At 48.2% G+C, this 18,895-nt stretch overlaps 11 protein-coding genes across 14 annotated transcripts; 7 read left to right on the top strand and 4 right to left on the bottom strand.

The window, feature by feature from the left end:
* Window positions 1-157: 157 nt before the first annotated feature.
* Window positions 158-1,219, bottom strand: FOXG_18903 (uncharacterized protein; the record flags this gene model as incomplete). The annotated part of the gene is made up of 1 exon (XM_018399047.1): window positions 158-1,219. One exon carries the CDS (start codon window positions 1,217-1,219, stop codon window positions 158-160), a length of 1,062 nt encoding a protein of 353 aa, XP_018239622.1.
* Window positions 1,220-2,357: 1,138 nt separating this feature from the next.
* Window positions 2,358-3,787, bottom strand: FOXG_04785 (uncharacterized protein). Its single transcript, XM_018382825.1, has 3 exons — window positions 3,471-3,787; window positions 2,772-3,408; window positions 2,358-2,717 (listed from the first exon to the last, which is right to left on the bottom strand). The coding sequence occupies exons 2-3, from the start codon at window positions 3,375-3,377 to the stop codon at window positions 2,430-2,432; spliced, it is 894 nt and encodes a 297-aa protein (XP_018239621.1). The 5' UTR covers window positions 3,378-3,408; window positions 3,471-3,787; the 3' UTR covers window positions 2,358-2,429.
* A 201-nt stretch (window positions 3,788-3,988) lies between these two features.
* FOXG_04784 (chaperone hchA) lies at window positions 3,989-5,206 on the top strand. Its single transcript, XM_018382824.1, has one exon. The coding sequence runs from the start codon at window positions 4,184-4,186 to the stop codon at window positions 5,069-5,071; it is 888 nt and encodes a 295-aa protein (XP_018239620.1). The 5' UTR covers window positions 3,989-4,183; the 3' UTR covers window positions 5,072-5,206.
* A 343-nt stretch (window positions 5,207-5,549) lies between these two features.
* FOXG_04783 (uncharacterized protein) lies at window positions 5,550-7,916 on the top strand (the record flags this gene model as incomplete). The annotated part of the gene is made up of 5 exons (XM_018382823.1): window positions 5,550-5,683; window positions 5,740-5,922; window positions 5,986-6,617; window positions 6,691-7,610; window positions 7,681-7,916. Exons 1-5 carry the CDS (start codon window positions 5,612-5,614, stop codon window positions 7,914-7,916), a joined length of 2,043 nt encoding a protein of 680 aa, XP_018239619.1. The 5' UTR covers window positions 5,550-5,611.
* A 606-nt stretch (window positions 7,917-8,522) lies between these two features.
* On the top strand, window positions 8,523-10,389 carry FOXG_18902 (uncharacterized protein; the record flags this gene model as incomplete). Its single annotated transcript, XM_018399046.1, has 4 exons — window positions 8,523-8,889; window positions 8,948-9,243; window positions 9,295-9,965; window positions 10,017-10,389. 4 exons carry the CDS (start codon window positions 8,523-8,525, stop codon window positions 10,387-10,389), a joined length of 1,707 nt encoding a protein of 568 aa, XP_018239618.1.
* Window positions 10,390-10,636: 247 nt separating this feature from the next.
* On the top strand, window positions 10,637-11,554 carry FOXG_04782 (uncharacterized protein; the record flags this gene model as incomplete). Its single annotated transcript, XM_018382822.1, has 1 exon — window positions 10,637-11,554. The coding sequence occupies one exon, from the start codon at window positions 10,637-10,639 to the stop codon at window positions 11,552-11,554; it is 918 nt and encodes a 305-aa protein (XP_018239617.1).
* Window positions 11,555-11,932: 378 nt separating this feature from the next.
* On the top strand, window positions 11,933-13,296 carry FOXG_04781 (uncharacterized protein). The gene has a single exon (XM_018382821.1). It carries the CDS (start codon window positions 11,989-11,991, stop codon window positions 13,006-13,008), a length of 1,020 nt encoding a protein of 339 aa, XP_018239616.1. The 5' UTR covers window positions 11,933-11,988; the 3' UTR covers window positions 13,009-13,296.
* Window position 13,297: 1 nt separating this feature from the next.
* Window positions 13,298-14,058, bottom strand: FOXG_04780 (uncharacterized protein). Its single transcript, XM_018382820.1, has 2 exons — window positions 13,678-14,058; window positions 13,298-13,624 (listed from the first exon to the last, which is right to left on the bottom strand). Exons 1-2 carry the CDS (start codon window positions 13,843-13,845, stop codon window positions 13,454-13,456), a joined length of 339 nt encoding a protein of 112 aa, XP_018239615.1. The 5' UTR covers window positions 13,846-14,058; the 3' UTR covers window positions 13,298-13,453.
* A 393-nt stretch (window positions 14,059-14,451) lies between these two features.
* Window positions 14,452-16,480, top strand: FOXG_04779 (uncharacterized protein; the record flags this gene model as incomplete). Its single annotated transcript, XM_018382819.1, has 1 exon — window positions 14,452-16,480. The coding sequence occupies one exon, from the start codon at window positions 14,452-14,454 to the stop codon at window positions 16,411-16,413; it is 1,962 nt and encodes a 653-aa protein (XP_018239614.1). The 3' UTR covers window positions 16,414-16,480.
* Window positions 16,481-16,619: 139 nt separating this feature from the next.
* Window positions 16,620-18,810, top strand: FOXG_04778 (uncharacterized protein). Of its 2 annotated transcripts, none has more exons than XM_018382818.1 (2): window positions 16,620-16,732; window positions 16,776-18,810. In XM_018382818.1, exon 2 carries the CDS (start codon window positions 16,852-16,854, stop codon window positions 17,536-17,538), a length of 687 nt encoding a protein of 228 aa, XP_018239613.1. In that variant the 5' UTR covers window positions 16,620-16,732; window positions 16,776-16,851; the 3' UTR covers window positions 17,539-18,810. The 2 variants fall into 2 exon arrangements, with proteins under 2 accessions (XP_018239613.1, XP_018239612.1); XM_018382817.1 differs by having other exon boundaries at window positions 16,620-16,725; window positions 16,776-17,811.
* FOXG_04777 (uncharacterized protein) lies at window positions 16,662-18,813 on the bottom strand. 3 transcript variants are annotated; one of them, XM_018382815.1, is made up of 2 exons: window positions 18,623-18,813; window positions 16,662-18,558 (listed from the first exon to the last, which is right to left on the bottom strand). In XM_018382815.1, exon 2 carries the CDS (start codon window positions 18,516-18,518, stop codon window positions 17,904-17,906), a length of 615 nt encoding a protein of 204 aa, XP_018239610.1. In that variant the 5' UTR covers window positions 18,519-18,558; window positions 18,623-18,813; the 3' UTR covers window positions 16,662-17,903. The 3 variants fall into 3 exon arrangements, with proteins under 3 accessions (XP_018239610.1, XP_018239609.1, XP_018239611.1); XM_018382814.1 differs by having other exon boundaries at window positions 16,662-18,647; window positions 18,707-18,813; XM_018382816.1 differs by having other exon boundaries at window positions 17,661-18,526; window positions 18,609-18,813.
* Window positions 18,814-18,895: the final 82 nt, after the last annotated feature.

Below are 18,895 nucleotides of genomic sequence, written 5' to 3'. Positions count from 1 at the left end.
GCTTTGAAACGATTGGCCGCCTACCAATACGCATACAGCCCTTTGTATTTCGCCGAACGAAAAAGGTGAAGTGAGCTAAAAAGTAACCAGAATATGGTTATGAATAGAAAAAGGTTTATCCTAGCACTAGACGCTATCGTTTTGCCTTATATATACTCTAAAGCTCAACTACTAGCTTCTTTCCACTCACGCCTTTGCCAATCGCATCTACAGCGTCCTGGATTTCCTCAAGCCCTTTGCCAACAACCTCAGGATGGGGCATACACTTCATGGTCCCATCTTCGAGAGCTCCTGGAAGCCAATCAACCCATATTCTTTTCCCAGTCTCGGTCGATCCTGGAAGAACATGGTCATTGATTAAAACTTGCACGCCGTCTGGTATCGTTCCAGGGACCGGCAAACCAGGAGGAAGTATAGTTCCCAGACATTTCTTTCCCTGAAGTCTGTCTGCAATTGTTGCACAAGCCGTAATGGCAGTATCCGAATATACAGCACAATAAACTCCTGCAAGATCGCCGATGCCGCTCAAAGTGTTTATAATCTCTTCCACAATGCCATCTTTCTTGTAGTCAAAGACATAGTCCACGTTCATCTCTCTCATTAACCCGTGGTTATGCTCGCTCGCCGTAGCCGCAATGATATATCCAGCTGCTTTCGCCGTCTGGATGGCATTCGACCCAACACTTGAGCTACCTCCCCAAACTACCACGACTTTCCCCTTGGAGTTCATCTCGGTTCCAGCCATGGGTAGATCTAGGCCCATCAAAGTTGGACTGAACAGCATAGCAGATGATGTTGCGAGACCCATCGGAAGAACTGCTGCTTCCTTGAAAGGTATGTGATATGGGATCTTGGCTACCATAGGCTCAACCATGATCGAGTAATCTTGGAAGGCCCCATACTTGTTCTCGCCTTTCTGCCATGCCATCGCATGGCCCACTACACGGTCTCCAGGCTTAAACCTCACCTGATCAGGCCCAACAGAGACGACTTCTCCAGACACATCGGTACCGTTGGTGTAAGGGTAGAACTCGGGTTTGATGACAATGCCGAGCTTTTGAATAGCGTAGTCGGCTGGGTTGATAGCAACGGCTCGTACACGAATCAGTATCTCATTCCCAGTTGGAACAGGAACTGATGAGGAGGTAATGATCATGGGATGAGCCTTTAGGTGAGGCAGTACCGCAGATCGATTCAGCGTTTCTGTAGTTGAAGTCATGATGGGGAAGAGGTTTGCGGTATTGTGGAGTTAAATAGCAAGATGCAGTTAAAGGCTATATGAATGGAAATATTTGAAGGATAATTACAGACCATGGTGCTTTAATACACATTGATATTGGCATCGGTTGTTACTTTTGTTGGTTGTCCGGTCCTGGACATAAGATTATCGCCAACCTTAACTCCGGGTATAGTTGGAGGCCACATTAAAGGAAACTGGCCAGGGCGTTCCCACTTCCCCGTTAACAACACACATCTCATTGGAGCGCAATCATTGATTTCTTATTGATAAGAGTGAACAGGGAGATGCTCAAGGTACCATTTTAATACTAGACGCGCCACGCTAGTATGACTCATGGTTTAGACATAAATAACATCCTGCTTAGAACCTAGTATAGTTTTAATAAGACCCCTCTCTCTTACTTAAAATAGTCACCTAAAGCTCCTAGCTAGCTAATATAAATGCTTATAATAGCCTTAATAGTATTATTAACTAGCTTAAGTTATATATATTATATATATTAAGAGTACTAAGCCTTATTAACTCTGTATAAAAAGTAGATAATTATTATTAGTATTTATAAACTTAAAAGTAAATATATTTATTAAATTTAATATTCAAAATACTTTATTTAAAAGTCAAAATGCCAGTCTAGTAACGCGTAAAGTAAAGCCAAAGGCCTTAAAGCAAGATAATAAAATAAGGTGTTTGTTTTTAACATAACACAATATAAGGCGTTATATACTACGCCAAAAAACACAATAACCTTAATATTAAGTCTCAGCAGATTACACAGCTACTGCCTTAAACCTTAAGATCTAACTAACTAAGTGGCCTTAATCCACGAGCATAAAGAAGATATTTTCCCCATCCTTGGAAGGCCAAATGCCCTCTCCATCGTCACCCAGTCAAGGCAATCACCACCAAGGCTCCAACCCCAAAAGACCACATCAAAATAAGCCAGGAACCCCAACTTCTATCACAAGATAAGCCGCTGCATAATCACCATCAACAACGGTCAACCCGGTCACGGTCATCCGGTCTCGGTAGTCAATGACTACATAACAGGTCCTCTAACAGACATCAACAGGCTCAAGTTCAAGCATATCCCCATTTTACATTCCTTCCTGCGGCGTCAAAAAATACTTTATATTATATTTAGTATTATTCAACAGCCTTATTGTGATTACAGAGAGTAATTAGATAAATTCTAGTTAACTAAAACATAGCGAAATCGCGGCTTGCCAGCCTCAAAATCAACAATGGCCTGATTTGCTTCAGACATAGGACGCGTTTCAACCCAAGGCTTGACCTTCTTATCTGCGACAAGCTGCAGCATCTCTTTGATCTCAGCTGGCGATCCAATGCTTGAGCCAGCGATTCTACGGCGTGCGCCGGTGAGGCTGCCAGGTCGGAATGGGAGTTGGCCTTCAGGAAGCCCGACTTGGACGAGAGTGCCGTCTAGCCGTAAGAGGCCGATATAATCAGCAAGAGGCATCTGTAGTAAAGCCCATTAGTGGTCAATCGACCCGATCTGGAAGGGGCAGCATACCTTGGGAGACGAGACAGTTGAGATGATGAGGTCAAGCCTCCGAGAATTCTTCGTTTCCCATCCCTCCTCATCCGCCGTTGCGATATAATCTGTGCATCCAAGATCCATGGCTTCCTGCCTCTTGCTCTCTCTACGGGAGATACCTACAACCTCATCGGCCCCAAGCGCACGAGCAAAGAGAACAGCAAAGTGACCTAAACCTCCAACGCCGACGATACCGACCTTCTTACCAGGCCCGGCACCAAATTGCTTAAGAGGGGAATAGACAGTTACGCCACCACAAAGAAGCGGCGCTGCGTGCTCTGGTGCAACACCCTCGGGGATGCGGAAGACAAAGTGCGAAGGACAACGGTGATAACGAGCATATCCACCCTGTGTCTTATCACCTGTGGATAGGAAATTTGAGCCGTACGTTGGGGCCATGCGGGCGCAGTAATTCTCTTCTCCAGAGGCGCACTCATTGCAGCCAGGGCGCTCCTTGTTGTCATCGCCCAACTTGCGATTGAGGCAAGCGTCGGATTGAGCACCAACACCGACGATGTCGCCGACTTTGATGCCGCCTTCAGCTTTGGCTGCCAACCCGAACAGCAACGCCGACGATCTCATGGCCTACAACGACCGGGTATGGAGCTTGACGCTATAGTAGAAAGTCATTGATCAGTGGTGTCTCATGTAACAATAACCTTCGTTTAAACTTACCCAGCCAGAACGGAGGACGTGAATGTCAGAGCCGCAAATACCACAATGGGTGATGCGGATATCAACGTCAGTCTCCTCCCACTTCTTCGGCTCGTACTCTTGCCAAACCATATTCCCTTCCGCTGATCGTTCATCCTCGCCCATCCATCCTTCAAACTTGTAATCAGTAGTCATATCTAAGGCGTTACTTGTCAGCTATGTCGTCTTGTGAACTCTGAAAGGAAGCTCAGATGGCTTATTGAGGGGCTTGAAGATGTATTATATGCCGAAAACCATTGACGTAATGAGGGAAGTTCCGTCGAGAGTTCGGTTTCGCGTTGTTGCGGGGGCACTAAGACACGGCATAGAGCCTAGATGATTGATTGGCTAGTGTACTCCTCCGTCTGACACCCCTGGTTCCGTCGGAACGCTAATGGTATCTCCGACGGAGTTGGTAAGCATGTCTAGCCAATAGTGATCTATCCGCAGCTCCCATCCAGGGACTAGACAAGGTAGCTAACGATTGAGTCAAACCTTATCGTTCAGCAATATGCAGTACTCCTCACCTTGGAGCCCGCCACGTACGTAGAGCTTCAACAGCTATAAGAAGACACTTTCCAACCGTTCCGAACTGTTTCGCAACAACTATTAAGTTTACGCCTTCAACTCATCTCAGTCATCTCATCCACTATTTACACCAATTCTTCAAACACCTGGCTCTACAACTCATCACAATGTCCAAACAAGACGATAAGACTCCCGTCCGTGACACAGCGGAAGATGACGCCTACTTCCCCTCACCTTTCTCCCTCACGCAGTATGTTACCGCCAAAACAGACTTTGACGGCGCCGACTATCCCAACAAATACACCGGCGGCAAGTGGAAGATTCTGATGATCGGCACCCAGGAGCGCTATCTCAAGATGGCAGACGGCAAGTTCTTTTCCACTGGTAACCACCCAGTCGAGATGCTTCTGCCTATGTATCATCTTGATGCTGCTGGCTTCGACATCGATGTGGCTACTCTCTCGGGAGATCCAGTCAAGCTTGAGATGTGGGCTTTTCCTAAGGAGGATGAGGCTGTGAAGTCAATTTACGACAAGTACAAGCAGAAGCTTCGCAGCCCGCTTAACTTGTCTGAGGTCTGGAATGGTAAAGACGGCAAGGGGTTTAATCAAGATACTCCTTACCTGGCAGTCTTTATTCCCGGTGGTCACGGCGCTCTCAACGGCATACCTTTTAGCAAGACAGTCGGTGACGTACTCCGCTGGGCTCACGCCAATGATCGCTTTTTTATCACGCTTTGCCACGGGCCTGCTAGTATTCTCGCCGCGGATGTTGGCAAGCCTGAGGGCTCCAAGTTTATTTACGAGGGTTACAGCGTCGATGTCTTCCCCGACTCGCTGGACCAGGGTGCTAATATCGGCATTGGCTATATCCCTGGCAAGATGGAATGGCTGGTTGGTGAGCGACTGAAGAAGCTCGGGGTCACGCCGATCAACAAGACTATTTCTGGTGAATGTCATAGGGACCGTCTGCTGTTGACGGGCGATTCGCCGCTAGCTTCGAATAACTTGGGCAAGCTGGCCGCCAAGACGCTGCTGGAGGAGGTCAACAAATAGGGTCTCGAATCAGCCGAAGAAAAAGTGCGCTTATTGTAGGAAGGGCTACCTAGTTAGGTTCTAACACAAGTTGTAAATGAGGTTACTGCCACGCCCGTTACCATACCAGTTTCATTTCCTATGACTTTTGCTCCGCTGATTACAACTAACTTGGAACTTAGTGGGAAAGTTAAGTGGTTTGCATGTGACTGTTTGATGTTTAGTTGTTAGATCAGTACCCATGCTCTCTTCCAAATCGTAAGAAAATACTGAAGACAGCTAATCAAGGTATATGAGAAGGCATTCTTCCTCTTCCATAATTTACTGCATTCACTGTCCAAATCCATCTTGAGTTAATCCACTGCGTTTGTGCTTCGTTTCAGCTATAGCTGTGTCGTACCGTACATAAGCGGCATAGTGAGCTCCGTCACCGCCCGGCCACTGTGGGGGAAATGAGGGGTATAGAGCCACCGACGGACCCTTCACCACATTGAGCATCCGACTAAGCTCTTCTGTCGGAACCATCACGTCCAAGTCAGTCCTTTGACACAAGATCCCACGATGTCTGCATCTCTAAGGAAGCGACAAAAAGTCTCTTCGGCTTGCGAACGCTGTCGAAAGCGCAAGCTCGGGGTTCGTATCCTCTATGACCCACAATCTCGTCACTTCTTTCGCTGACCAATTCGCAGTGCGATTCAGAGAGACCTTGCGTACACTGTATCCGCGCGGGTGCTCAGTGTATACCTCGCGACCTGGCATCAGGGGACATCACGTTATCCTCATCTGACCAGACTAACTACAGGAGTAGATATGTTGGGGCTTCAGGCTCACCTATACTCCCGGAGTCTAGTATCGTTGACCTAAGTACTCTCGTAGGTCCAGAGCAAAATTTCCATACACTAGAGCGCGAGCTAAGACCTGTACGATAATGCCAGATGATACGCGGGAATGGCTCAAACCAGGACTTGCGCCATGATACCTCTTCACTGCCCGGCGGAACGAAGCTCCCCAATGCCAACACCACGCTCTCTGCCAAGCATTGGCGTAACGTAGTAGGCGTGGAACTACCTGCGGACCATGACGTGGAACACTTGGTCGACAGCTTCTTCTGTTCCGTGAACTGGTTCATGATGGTATTCCACGAAGAGACCTTTCGCCGTAGATACGCAGAGATGTTGCAACAAACCCAGATCAAATACCAAGATACAACATTCTATTGGACATGGCTCCTCGTAGTAGCACTAGGAGCACATTACGCAGCACTCAAGGATCCTGATAATCAGATGAGTCCTCAATACCGGCAACTTTCCCGGGATCTTATTACTGTTATCGAGACAAAGTTCTTGCAGATTGTTGGATGCCAGACTGTAGAGACTGTTCAAATATGTATCTTGCTTGGGAGCTTCATATTTTACACGCGGCCGACAACCGGACTAGGTATTTGTGGCATGGGAGTCAAAATCGCCCAGGTCATTGGTTTACACCGTGAGAGCTTCTGGAAAGAGGCGTCTCAGCTAGCGCGAGAAGTTAAGCGACGCACTTGGTGGACATTGGAAGTCTTTGACAAGTAAGCAAGGCCCTAGAAACACGATTTTTTCATGTCTATAGGTATGTACGCTAACTAGGGCTTTCATCAATAGATATGCCGCCGTTGCGTTCGGGCGCCCCTGTATTATTGACGACTCTGACTGCCAAGTCGAGATGATCTCCGATATTGACATCGATGGCCAAACGCATGTCCCTGCTAAACCCCTGATCCTCTATCACCAACACAAGTTTCGCCTCTATAGAATTATGGGTGCATTCCTGGGGCGGAAGAGACAAAGTAGTAGGTGTGAGTCGATTGAAACAATACACCAACGTATGCTACAGTGGCGCCACGAGCTGCCCAACGTCCTAACTCTCAGCGGCCAAGCGCAGTCCATGGACCGAAGTGTAGTTAAACCAACTGAGATCCACGCCCTTAGTCTACAGCTCACCTACGACAACCTACAGATTATTCTGCATCGCACAGCCGTCTTCAGCAACATCGACGACATGTCTATGTCACCAAAAAACAGCACCTCTCTGCAGCAGATCTTCACCTCAGCCATGGATACATCTGAACTGTCCCAACATCCCCAGATTCTAGACGCTTGCAGAAGAACTCATGCCGACGTACATGTTGGCATGACCATGTTTACAGCTGGAGTTGTTCTTTGCGCTATATGCCTGTCGCAGCCTCTCACGGAAATGGGTTCGCGAGCAAAAACAGGTGTCATGCATATCACGCGCATGTGTCGAGAGACGACAGCTGGTCTTTATAGCGGCCAGCTTATCTCAGAACAGAGTCTGGGTATCATTGATGGTCTTGTCGAGGTTATACTGCGGCAGGAGACGGATTTAATCACCGGAAGAACGAGTTATCCAGGCCCCCATACCGCTCCTACCAATAGGGGTACAGTATCATCTAACCGAAGCTCCTCGGCAGCAAGCCGAACAATAGCACCCACACCAAGTACGACTATAACTGGTCCAAGCGAGTCTAGAGTCGAGCGAGGTTTGGAGCCGATTCAAGAAGGTAAGTAGAGTGTTGCTCTTCCAATACACAGATAGATAATGTGGAGAGTGAGCTAACGATGTGATGATAGTCTTTAGGCAGCATATTCCTACGCCGACTACAGCAGAAAACATACTGCCACAGACCGCTGTCTCTAGTAACAACGAGACAGATGGGGATCAAGGGAATGTGGGCACATTCAATTGGGACGGCGACATGTCCGCCCTCGTGGATTCGGGGCTAGTGGATGCAAGTCAGCTATGGCTTTGGGCGGATAGCCTGGACTTTGACTCGTTCAATGATCAGCCTGGAGAACAACTGCAATAAGTCCTTTTCAACTGTAGATACATTCGGGGCATGTAATAGAACCAAATATTGTCGCCATCTTGATGAGAGCCCATTCTGTTGAGGGCAAGATGACTAATCACACCGCCTTAGCTTACGCTTAAATTGGAGCTTTATAACAACCTCAATTCTTTTTTTTCTCTACAGATACATATTGATCGATCATGGAAAGGAACAACGGCCCGAAAAACAGCATCAGGCAAAGAGCTGTTAGTGATTGAGACCACACCATGCCGAATCTATCTTTACCTAACTAACTTTGCTGCTTAGTGCGCTAATTGCCGCCTGCGAAAGGTTTATACACTCCCAGGAAAGAATCAGGAGACTCATCCTGGAGCCAGAGCTGAATCATGATCTATAGATTCGCTGCAGCCGTACTGCACCATGCTCGAACTGTGTCACAGCCAACCTGGTTTGTCCTCTTGACACAACTTCGTCACGACCCAATAACATCCCAAAAGCCCCTAGGTCAGTGCCTACAGTTCAGGACCCCCCTTGTATCCCCGTGACTCATGATCTTACAGTTTAGAAGAACATGCAGCGCTGGCTGAACGGGTAAAAGCCCTGGAAAGTACGGTTCGGAGTGCTATGGGGCATCAGTTGAATGCGAATGAACAGAATCGACATTCTTCATCAGAACTTCCCAGTATTAGTACCCTCTTGGATAGGACGTTCGTAAAACGACCACCTCTTGTAGAAGGAGAAACATCATTCAAAACCCAGGCTTTACATGCAAGCCAGGTCGAAGAGCTAAAGTCATCAGCTGCACAGCAATCGCCTACATTTGTCCAAGAACTGGCTAATCTCAAGGATGCGCTCCAAGATCAAGAGACCAGTGGGCTAGGCAAGGGTAACGTAAAATCAGGCCAGCTTGAACAAGCACATGTGCCTGATGTTAAGATTCCGCCACCAACATCTGTTATGCAGCTGCTACAGTTGATGGCTAACGAGAGACGTAAGCAGTGGGCATTCAATCCTTTTTACGATGCAATGACGTTGATGCGGCTTTTTAGACACGAACCTCGCCCTCTTTAATTTCTGGGGCGTTCAAAACCTCGAAAGCTTTCGCCATCTGTGCAGGTCCACATATTTCAACACAGAACCGTTGACACTAACAGAGAAGACTTCATTCAACGGAACTGTCAGCCTCATCCTGAGAGAGATAGGAACTGAAGACAGACCAAATATAGAACCTGGAGTCTTGAGTCGCTTGCAAGACCTTTGTGAAAAGAACTTCTGGGAAGGTGTTGAAACTTACCAAGTCATGTCTATTGCCACAGAAGAGCACGTTCATATCCTGTTCCTTGCGGTAAAGGAAAACAATACATCCAAACAGTTGTAGTCTCTGACTTGAGGTTAGGTTGTACTAGTGTCAAGCATGGGGACATTACCTCTTCAATGGAGCCTGACAACAGCTGCTGCTGGACACTGTCTGACTCTAGGTTACCATCGAGAAAAGAGACTTTTGCAGCTTCCGAGCCCCAAGGCCGAGACAGCACGAAGAACCTTCTGGCACATCTACATGGCAGACAGAAACCTTTCGCAACGCTTAGGACGAGCACCCACCATTCAAGGTTGGGACGTTGATGCAAAGCCATGCGCGATATCTAGCGATATCAAACAAGCCCCTTGGGATTTGGCTTTAACCTCATTGATTGAAATGAGTCGAATACAAGGTCAAATCTACGAGAGGCTCTACTCGCCTCTGGCAAAGGCACGCGGCATGGAAGAAAGATTGGTAGAAACCAATAAACTTGATTCAGATCTCCGTCGATGGTATAGCGACTGGGCTCAGATAGATAGCTCCGCTGCCTACGGTAGAGATCAGTTTGACATGACCTTCTCTCCAGTCGACATCATGTATCACTCTTTGCTAACCCTCATACACTGGAACGTCAACTATACGGAGTCTGCAAGAGATATATCAGAGGCATGCTATGAAGCAGCACACGGAATGCTGCGAGCGCATCTTACACACTACCCTCAGCTGACTGCTTCGGGCCACAAGGCATCAGCGATCTATGCGATCTGGTCAGTTGCTTTCGTTTCACCTGCAAGGCCTTGACTGCTAAACATACGCAGGGTTCTCCATGCCACGTCTTTCACGCCGTATGTGGCCATATTTCTCCATTGCGTTGCCAACCTGGACTTCGATGATCTCAAGCTTCTTCAGGACGTATTACACACGCTTGAAAATATCGGACTGGATCTCCAATTCTCACAGAAGTTATTCAAACTCTGCAAAGCCCTCTGTCGGATTGCAGAAGCTTTTCTGGAGCATCAGGTCCCTTTGACAAATATTGTCGCAGACGCGTCAAATACAGCCCATTCATTACCGCCAGGCCCGTTACCAGATACCTGGTCATGGCTGGGCTCACAAATCACGGACCCAAACGCTGTCGGAGATTTTGACTTGGACAACCTAGATGAAACCTTCTTCGGCCATGGCTTCTAGGCTTATCGAAGACCCATGTACCCTGTTGAAAAGCTATGACTTCGTCCGGGTTCACGGACGAATTCATCAGAATGAGATTTCTAAGCAAGAAAAGCCCGTGGACTCCGCGCATCGCGCGGCGTAACTAAATATTGACCCACAGTTCGGGGTCGTGCGAAAAGAATACATAAAACAGCATTGCAAGTATCAACAATAATCGATATTAGCACAATACAATGATCAGTTTACCTCACCGACACCTCCAGAGATGGCTCAACCAAAGAACATCCTCATTGTTGGCGGAACGGGAACGATTGGCGGGTACATCGCGCTAGAGGCTCATTCCCGCGGCTACGCCGTGACCATCGGTGGTCGCAAGTCAGTCAGAGGCGTCCCCGTCCTAGAGGATCTGCCCTTCATCAAAGTCGATTACATTGCTGGCGGATACTCTTCAGAAATGCTCTCAGCCTTTGACAGCATCGTATTCTCAGCTGGCGCCGACATGCGACACGTGCCTGAGAACACCTCGGCGGATGAGTACTACCTACAGTCGGCCGAGAGTGCAATCGAGTTTGCTCGACTAGCCCGCGACGCTGGGATTGAGAGATTTGTGCATATCGGCAGCTTCTATTGGCATATTGCACCCGAACTGATTGAAAAGACGCCCTACATTCGGTCACGAAAGATGGCTGCTGAGGGCATTGCTTCACTATCAAGGCCGGGATTCCACGCTTGCAGCCTGGATGCACCATGGGTCGTTGGAACCGTACCAGGCATGCACTCCCCCATCTTCACCGCCTACGTCCAATTCGCCGAGGGCAAGCTTGGTATGGGACCTTCTGTGATCAATGGGAACTCCAACTTTGTTTCTACCCAAGCTCTGGCGACAGCGGCTGTTGCCGCGCTGGAGAAGAGCGACTCTGTGTCTGGCACAACCATTCTTATCGGAGGCGAGAACATGACATTTGCGGAGTTTTTCAGCCTCGTTTTCTCTGCTGTGGGTAACAATGTTCCTGTGTCGGCCTCGGACCAGGAACATCCTCTGATGCCGGATTCAGCTCTTTGGGCAGGGCGTAAGATCAAAGTTTATGAGCCTGATGCTGAGGAGGAGGCTCTTCTTGGTGGATATCGTCAATTTCGTGTTCAAGATGCAGTTGATCGAGTAGTTGCAGAATATCGTTCCTAGTAATGAGATGAATGAGGCTCTGAGGATGAAGGCAAGAGGTAATCCTGCGCATGGTCACTTGGGATAGAATTTGATGCAACTTATTGCAGAGAAATTCACGGCTGCACTTATTACAACGACTAGTTGAAGCAGTGCAGGATGCCTGTGAAATTCGCAATATCGCCAAATCAGACTTGGGCACTTACTGAAGGAGTAGCCTGTTGGCCAGAATTCATTATGGGCATTTCCTGAGCATGCCAGCTGTGCAGGATTGCCTGACTTCAGCTAAGGTACCTCCAGCCAGCAAAGCAAGACCAGCTCGTGCTTACTGCAGTATTAGGCACCAATGCATTTCCAGGCATCAATTCAGCCTCATTCTTGCTACCCCCGCCTCTTTGATGGCGCATATCTTGCTCACGGCTTGCTGCATTGTAAAGCTCTGATTATCGGCAATAATGGCTGAGAAGTCTCTGAATATCAACTACAGCTCCCTCGCCCCAACGACAGAGATCCGTATACTTATTCTCAAGCAAGGAATAGGTGATGATCCGATTGTATGCACCCTCCGGCCTGTGGCACGCGATGATGCAGAATACCATGCTCTGTCATATGAATGGGGTAATGAAAGCAAGAACGATCCCTTCATTACAGTCAACGATCGCAAGGTTCAAATTCGCACAAACCTCTTCGATGCCCTGAAGACCATAAGACAGCCAACTGAAAACCTGCAGCTATGGGTTGATGCTGTTTGTATTAACCAGTCGGATGTTTGGGACAAAAGCCAGCAAGTTGCTATGATGGGCGAGACGTTTACTAAAGCAGTCAGTGTCATCTCATGGCTCGGCCCAGCCAAAGACGATAGCGATCTTGCTATGGATTTGATGTCAGACGCCAACTCGCTCGAGGCCAATCTCCCATCGTTTAGCAAAAACTCACGCGAGTTAAAAGCCCTGTTTTCGCTTTGTCACAGAAGATACTGGCGCCGAGTCTGGATCATACAAGAGCTTTATCTTGCGAAGAGCTACGTCGTATGGTGCGGCAACAGGTCTCTTCCCGACGAAGTGTTTGAGGAATCGTTGGCAGCTCTGAACGGTTCGACCAGCCCGTACAGCGATGAATTCAAGCATAACCCCGCGAACCACCATCGAATGGCTCGGTTGTTCCGCTCCACTACTTTTAATAATTTGCGCCGGTGGATATGGGTCTGCCTCCGTGGTGACTTCCAGTGCACCAGGGAACAGGACATCATCTACGCTCTTCTGGATATATCGGAGGATTATAGGACAGCGACAGGGAGCTTGAAAGTCGACTATTCAAAAACTCCGCGTGAGGTCTTTCTGCAGCTTCTCCAGCAGAGGGGCCTTTCTACGTGGCACCCTGGAGATGAGAAGCGCTGGTTGGATCTCGCAGAAAAGATGAATCTGGAGATAGATGATGTTCTGAGGAGTTCAGTATCTGAGATTTATCGTGGCTGAAGGATGATGAATTGATAGTAGTTGAAATGACTTAGTGAAATCTCTGGTATAATGCAGAAGTATAATATCGGCCATGACGGCTGACATTGAGATAGCAAATCTAGGCTGATGTTAGGTGTAATCTTAAAGGCAAGTCACCAACTTCCAACTAGCCGAAACCCACATAGCGGTTAACATAGCGGGGATGGGACGGGCAGTTAGCTGATTAATTGCCAGTAGGGTGAACCTTTAGACTGCGAACACAAATGAATTAGATAGGATATCTTTCTTCACAACATAAGCTTCTGCCTACAAAACTTCCTAAATATTGATAGAAATTTAACTATTAGAGTGTTTCTTGACAATATTCATGTATCCGTAGTATACAGGCATTCAAACAGCGATTTCACGCGGGTTACTTGCTATCCGGAATAGCACCATGACATTGCTGTATCTATCCTATGGATCAAGGCTCAACAAGAGCATCGTAATCGGGCTTTGCAGGATTCGCCAAAAATGCCTCTTTATACTTCTTATCCCAAGCAATGAAAGCTTCGTTGTCGCCGTTTTGAAGTGCCGCGTCGTATCCAGCCTTTGCGGCTTGGTACTGTTGTAGAGCTGCGAGGTAGGCAGGCGCCTGTTTTCTGGTCAGTGACATGTCCCCTAAGAAGAAGGCTTGTGGAGACTTACATTTTGAACAGCCCAGTTCTTGAAGTCCAGGCCATCAGCGATACCAGCATCTTGCGCTTGCTTGAAATCGGACTCGGCACTTTCTTTGGCGCTGACTGCGTAGCTATACGCAGCCTTGAGTTGTTCTTTGGCGTTCTGGATGCGAGCTTGCTGGGCTGGGTCTGCCATTGTGATACGAGTGATGATGTTCTGTACTGAATTTCTTAGAAGGAGGAATGTATAGTGGTGAGAAATGAGGGAGAAAAGTTGGAAGACAAAGTCTGGAGAGCGAATTTATAGGCAAATTGTGTCTGTCCCGTGTCTTTCGCTGACGTAGGTCAAGCTGACTATTCTGCAGCCAAGGTGATTAACCAGACTTCTTTCTGTCAGAGAAGAGACGAGGATCAATTGCACTTGAATTGTCAGATCAACAGGAAAGCTACGACTATATAAGCTAGCTGATGTATGTCTCAGCTTCAGCTGGAATCTTTTGCTGATCGCAAGCCCTTTCAAGATTTAGCGCCGCTATGCTACCCTATCAAACCTATCCACGAAAAACCGCAATATTTCAACAAAATGACGCTGGCAGGAGATCGATTTGTTAGGCGGCGCTTTGCGAGACGTGTAACTCGACTGCGATATCAATTGGCTGCGAGTGGGTGGGCGGTAGGTTTCTCTGTCTCAGCTTGTCAGCGTGGCGTTGGCGCTATTGACGTTTGCTGTGCTGTGAGGTCAGTACCCCGCCTCAACATCTGTGCTGATCTTGATGATCTATCAAACTCAATCCAATTGATGATGAGTCAATTCCAGGCTTTCGATTATGGCTCGGTAGGACTGCGGACGGCATCAACCGAGATCCGGCTGCTAGATCTCTACCCCTCACAGGGTTTGGTAGATAGCCGTCTAATCGGCCGTCTGTACTCAACCTCCGTCGAGAACCCATCACCGTATACTGCTCTTTCATATGTTTGGGGCTTAGGCGACAAAACTCAATCGATTTGCGTGCCCAGCGTAGATCAAGATAGCGGGGCTAGCATCGCCATCACTAAGTCACTGGAAACAGCACTGCGACATTTCCGCAAGCCGGATGCGGTGATAACGCTATGGATTGACCAGATCTGTATCAACCAGGCAGACAATAAAGAAAAAGGTCAGCAGGTCGCCATGATGGGGAGCATCTACTCGTCTGCGACACAAGTGCTAGTATGGCTTGGTCCAGCTCAAGATGGCTCAGAGGAATTGATGGAAGCATGGCAAGTCATTGGCCAAAAAGCTCGAGACTTTGGACTGGAGAGCTACATGAACCCGCAGAGTTACTACCTCATATCAGCATTGGGAAGAAGCAAGGACCCTTCTGATGAGACTGCTTTGCGCTTCCAAAGTTTATTAGCTAGTACCGTTGAGGCCTTTGCTCCTTTGCTAAAGGAAATGGCCCTGAAGAAGTGGTTCGAGAGACCGTACTTTTTACGAGTCTGGATCATCCAGGAGTTTTGTTTGTGTCCCGATACCATCTTCGTGTGCGGTTCCAAGACGATACCAGTGGATTTCGTCAAACTGGGGGTACTACTGCTTCAAACCGCGATAGGCAACATGCCCCAAGGCGACTACGAGCAGCTTCAACCGCCTGAGATGCCTCTGGAGCGACTGTCCGAAGTGTCTTCTGAACCAACAGCACGGCTGTTTGCCTGTCGTTCACGTCATCAGAAGCATAAAGACGACGAGCTGTACATGTTGTTGCGCAGATTATTCGTTGAGCTTGAGACAAATGCGACAGTGCATTGTGACCGCATCTTTGCCCTTCTTGGCCTCGCTGCGGACGCAGAGAAGCTTGGCATAGAGCCGGACTATGAAGAAAGCACCGAACGTATCTTGACGCAGACGGCACGCACGTTGATTGAGAAGAGTGGTCGTGTGGACCTGCTGTGCTACTCTCAGTTTCCGAAACTTGATGAGCTTTCACACCTACCGTCGTGGGTTCCTGATTGGCGATCCAACCTAAGCCGTTCGTTCTATACCATCAACGAGCGCATAGATAAGCACCTATTTGCCGCGGCAGGTCAGGATAGCGTTTTTGAGGTCGTCCAACACCCGAATGACAACCCGGATATTCTGGGACTTCGAGGCTATACTGTTGATGTGATCGAGGAAGTTGCCGAAGGTGGTGGATGGACGGACATGAGTTGGGATTATGAGAGATACCTTGGCTATATGGCCCAGATAGACGAGCTATGGCAGAGGTCCATGGAGAAAACCCACAGTGAAGGAACCCAACTTCGAAGAGAAGAGGCTCGGTGGCGTGTGCCTATTGGAGACATCTACTGGACCTGGGAAGGGGACCAGCAAAGAGCGAAAGCGGAGGTAGCAAGGTTCCACGAGCAGTTCCTGCAAGAACTCAAGCTTTTCGACGACATGACCAGACTGGCAGCTACAGGAGAAGATATTTCAGAGAGGTACCTGCAATGGGAGGAGAAACATCGAGGCGCAGATACCAAGCATAACTATCGTGAGAGTATGAGAAAGATGCAAGGAAAGAGGCCATTTCTGACAAACATGGGATATCTTGGTATGGGCCCTCTGGATACCAAATCCGGTGATGTCATTGCCGTCTTTTGCGGTGGGCGAATTCCCTTCATACTCCATTCGGTAAAAGAGACGGGTGAACTTGGTGTGTTTTCTTATATCGGTGAGGCATACTGCGATAGTGTCATGGATGGTGAAGTTACTAGCAAGGAGAAACAGACTTTCTGGATTATTTGAGTGTTGTTCAGCTCACCCTGTATATCTTCAGCTAAACGTTCAATATCCACTTCATCTGTTACTTCTCTCGCGCGAATATAACCTTTCTTGTGATACTGGAGTGGATCACGAGGCGCTAGCGGCTTTCAAACCTGCTACCTTTGGTTTAGCTAGACCCTTGACCGCCGAGCCGAACGCGCCGATGTCGGCTAACTTAAATGCTGTGAGTCTTCCTGCGCGATATTGGTAATGAGTCAAGTTTAGCAAAGAAATAGCCAATAAAGACAGTAGTTGCTTGAGCTCTGACTTTCTAATGCTTAAAAGCTTAAAAGCGTACAAGGTACCGCGCCTCCCTTGAGGTTTTGCTTTCTGACTATGTTTAGTCTTGCCTCAACCCGGCCTCTGTCATTTAAGCTCTCAGCGTTGCGTGGTGTACTTCAGTCGCGAAGTCTTGTCAAGATGACAGTAAATCAACCAGCGAAACCAGGGTTCATACAGATCAACACCACTCTTACGAAACTACCATACCCACCATTGGAGGAACGCCCGACTGTAAGAACCAAACGTCTTGTTCTCAGGCCATTCTATGAGGATGCTGCAAAAGACCTTTTTCCCATGCGCGCACAGAAAGAGGTCATGATGTGGACAGCGCAAGGCGCCCCAGACAAGGATCTTGAGGAAACGCAGAAATGGGCTGCACAAAGGCTACCGCCGCATGACGAAACCAATCTCTATTATGTCATCAGTCTCATTGAGACTGGCGAAGTCATCGGAGCTGGTGGCACCTATAGACGAGAGTGTGAACTAGGCTGGCCGGCGATTGGATACGCATTCCGCAAGGAGGCTTGGGGGAAGGGCTACGCCACTGAGTTTCTCGTTGCGTTTATGAAGATTTGGTGGGAACTTCCTCGAGTTGAGAGTTCGATCGCTGTGGATAGAGCGACATTGAGTGAGGATGAGATAGTTGCCAGTGTGAATGGTACTATTACGGAGCGATGCGCTGCAGAGACGATAAAGGAGAATGTGGGCAGTAAGCGCGTTTTGGAAAAGGCTGGGTATACGTGGGTTAAGGAATGGAGGAATGAGGAGAAGAATTGGTCGATATATGGATGGGTGACAACTGCTGAGCAACTGCCTGCAAATTAGTCAATGACCTGGAATATTATGAGCGTTCTCAACTTTGTTGTCACTTGAATCTTCTTCACTCTCTCAGCTAATACACATACATCAGACTAACAGCAGGTCTTGGATCAGGCAGAGACGAAAATGTGAGCTTCAATATCCTCAGTTCCGTTAACGAATGAGAACGAGGTCAATTGGGTATACTAATGGTTTGTTTGGCATTATCGATGAGGCTATATAGAAATCATGAGACCACTTTTCCAATCTCCTAATCGTCCTAGCCAGTAGTGAAGAGCAAAAGGTTGTCCATACGCGGTGCTGGCTATAGATATTCTTGGCAGTAATCCTGAAAGGAATTTGCCATGCCAAGCAAATCGATTTAGCGGCATCTATCGGCTCCAGACGGTCGAAGGACCAGCCCCGCCCTGATGCGTGTCCTCATGATCTCCAGCAGGAGGCGTCACCAGCGGCTGCTCTTCATCATGATCATCGTGAAATTCCGGTCGACCATGACAGTGCGGGCAAGGCTGAGGCGAGCTCGACACCAAATCCCCCACGAGTTCCCTCACAATGTCCTTCATCTTGCTTGTCCTCAACAACACAAGCAGCGCCAGATAAAAATGAAGAAACATGTTAAACATCAACGGTGTCGACGAATAAGCTACCAGGAAAGTCTCTCCAGTATCCTGCCACCTGTTGTGCGTCCACGTGAAGCTGAGGGTCAAGAGCGACAGGATACCCATCAATACATCGGCAATGAGACAGTTCAACGGGTCGGTAATGGGCGTGGCAAACGTTGCCTTGAGGTGCGCGCCTTGACGATGGAGGCGTCTCATGGTGAAGCCGAAGATGGCGGAGAAGATGAGGAGGATAAAGGTGAACAAGGCAACGGGTCGGACCATGATGCAGAAGCGGACGAAGTTGAGGGGGAGACCAACGGCTGCTGAGAAGAGCAGGAAATCCCTGCTCGGGTGGAAGACTGCCGCTGAGTTGATGGCTGTCATGTTGGGCTCTATTTGAATTCAGTGGTGTAATAGTTATGTGCTGCGATGAGATACAGATTGCAGGATTAGTATTTAGAAGATTGGGCATACAGGGATACTTATACTGAAAATGGCCTTCAAGTGCACTGCCTTGATGAAATGTATTAGCATGAGGGAAGAATGGCTGTGGCATGCGTGTCATCTTTCACCACCTGTACGCTCTCTCTCTCTTCTTTATCAGACCAGAAGAGACATGGAGGGATCGGCATCTTCTAGGCAATGATTCTGTCACCAGTCTGAAATCCTTCGAGGCAGCAGCGTAAGCACTACAACGCACAACGGTTTTAGGCACCGCTAACTTTTCCTAATTGGGCTGAAATGATAGGTGACTAAGCGCA

The sequence above is a fragment of the Fusarium oxysporum genome, chromosome 7 (genome assembly GCF_000149955.1).
Source record: "Fusarium oxysporum f. sp. lycopersici 4287 chromosome 7, whole genome shotgun sequence".
In the NCBI taxonomy this organism is placed as follows: Eukaryota; Fungi; Ascomycota; class Sordariomycetes; order Hypocreales; family Nectriaceae; genus Fusarium; species Fusarium oxysporum.
This window is presented reverse-complemented; position numbering and strand designations above follow the sequence as displayed.

Bases quoted from the DNA above. Each gene is read 5' to 3' on its own strand.
- FOXG_04785 (XM_018382825.1), bottom strand. From the start codon at position 3,377: ATGAGATCGTCGGCGTTGCTGTTCGGGTTGGCAGCCAAAGCTGAAGGC. The intron at 2,718-2,771 runs GTATGCTGCCCC...GCTTTACTACAG, and splicing joins CAACTGTCTCGTCTCCCAAG to ATGCCTCTTGCTGATTATAT.
- FOXG_04784 (XM_018382824.1), top strand. From the start codon at position 4,184: ATGTCCAAACAAGACGATAAGACTCCCGTCCGTGACACAGCGGAAGAT.
- FOXG_04781 (XM_018382821.1), top strand. From the start codon at position 11,989: ATGGCTGAGAAGTCTCTGAATATCAACTACAGCTCCCTCGCCCCAACG.
- FOXG_04780 (XM_018382820.1), bottom strand. From the start codon at position 13,845: ATGGCAGACCCAGCCCAGCAAGCTCGCATCCAGAACGCCAAAGAACAA. The intron at 13,625-13,677 runs GTAAGTCTCCAC...ACCAGAAAACAG, and splicing joins AGAACTGGGCTGTTCAAAAT to GCGCCTGCCTACCTCGCAGC.
- FOXG_04778 (XM_018382817.1), top strand. From the start codon at position 16,706: ATGCTTAAAAGCTTAAAAGC. The intron at 16,726-16,775 runs GTACAAGGTACC...GACTATGTTTAG, and splicing joins ATGCTTAAAAGCTTAAAAGC to TCTTGCCTCAACCCGGCCTC.
- FOXG_04777 (XM_018382815.1), bottom strand. From the start codon at position 18,518: ATGACAGCCATCAACTCAGCGGCAGTCTTCCACCCGAGCAGGGATTTC.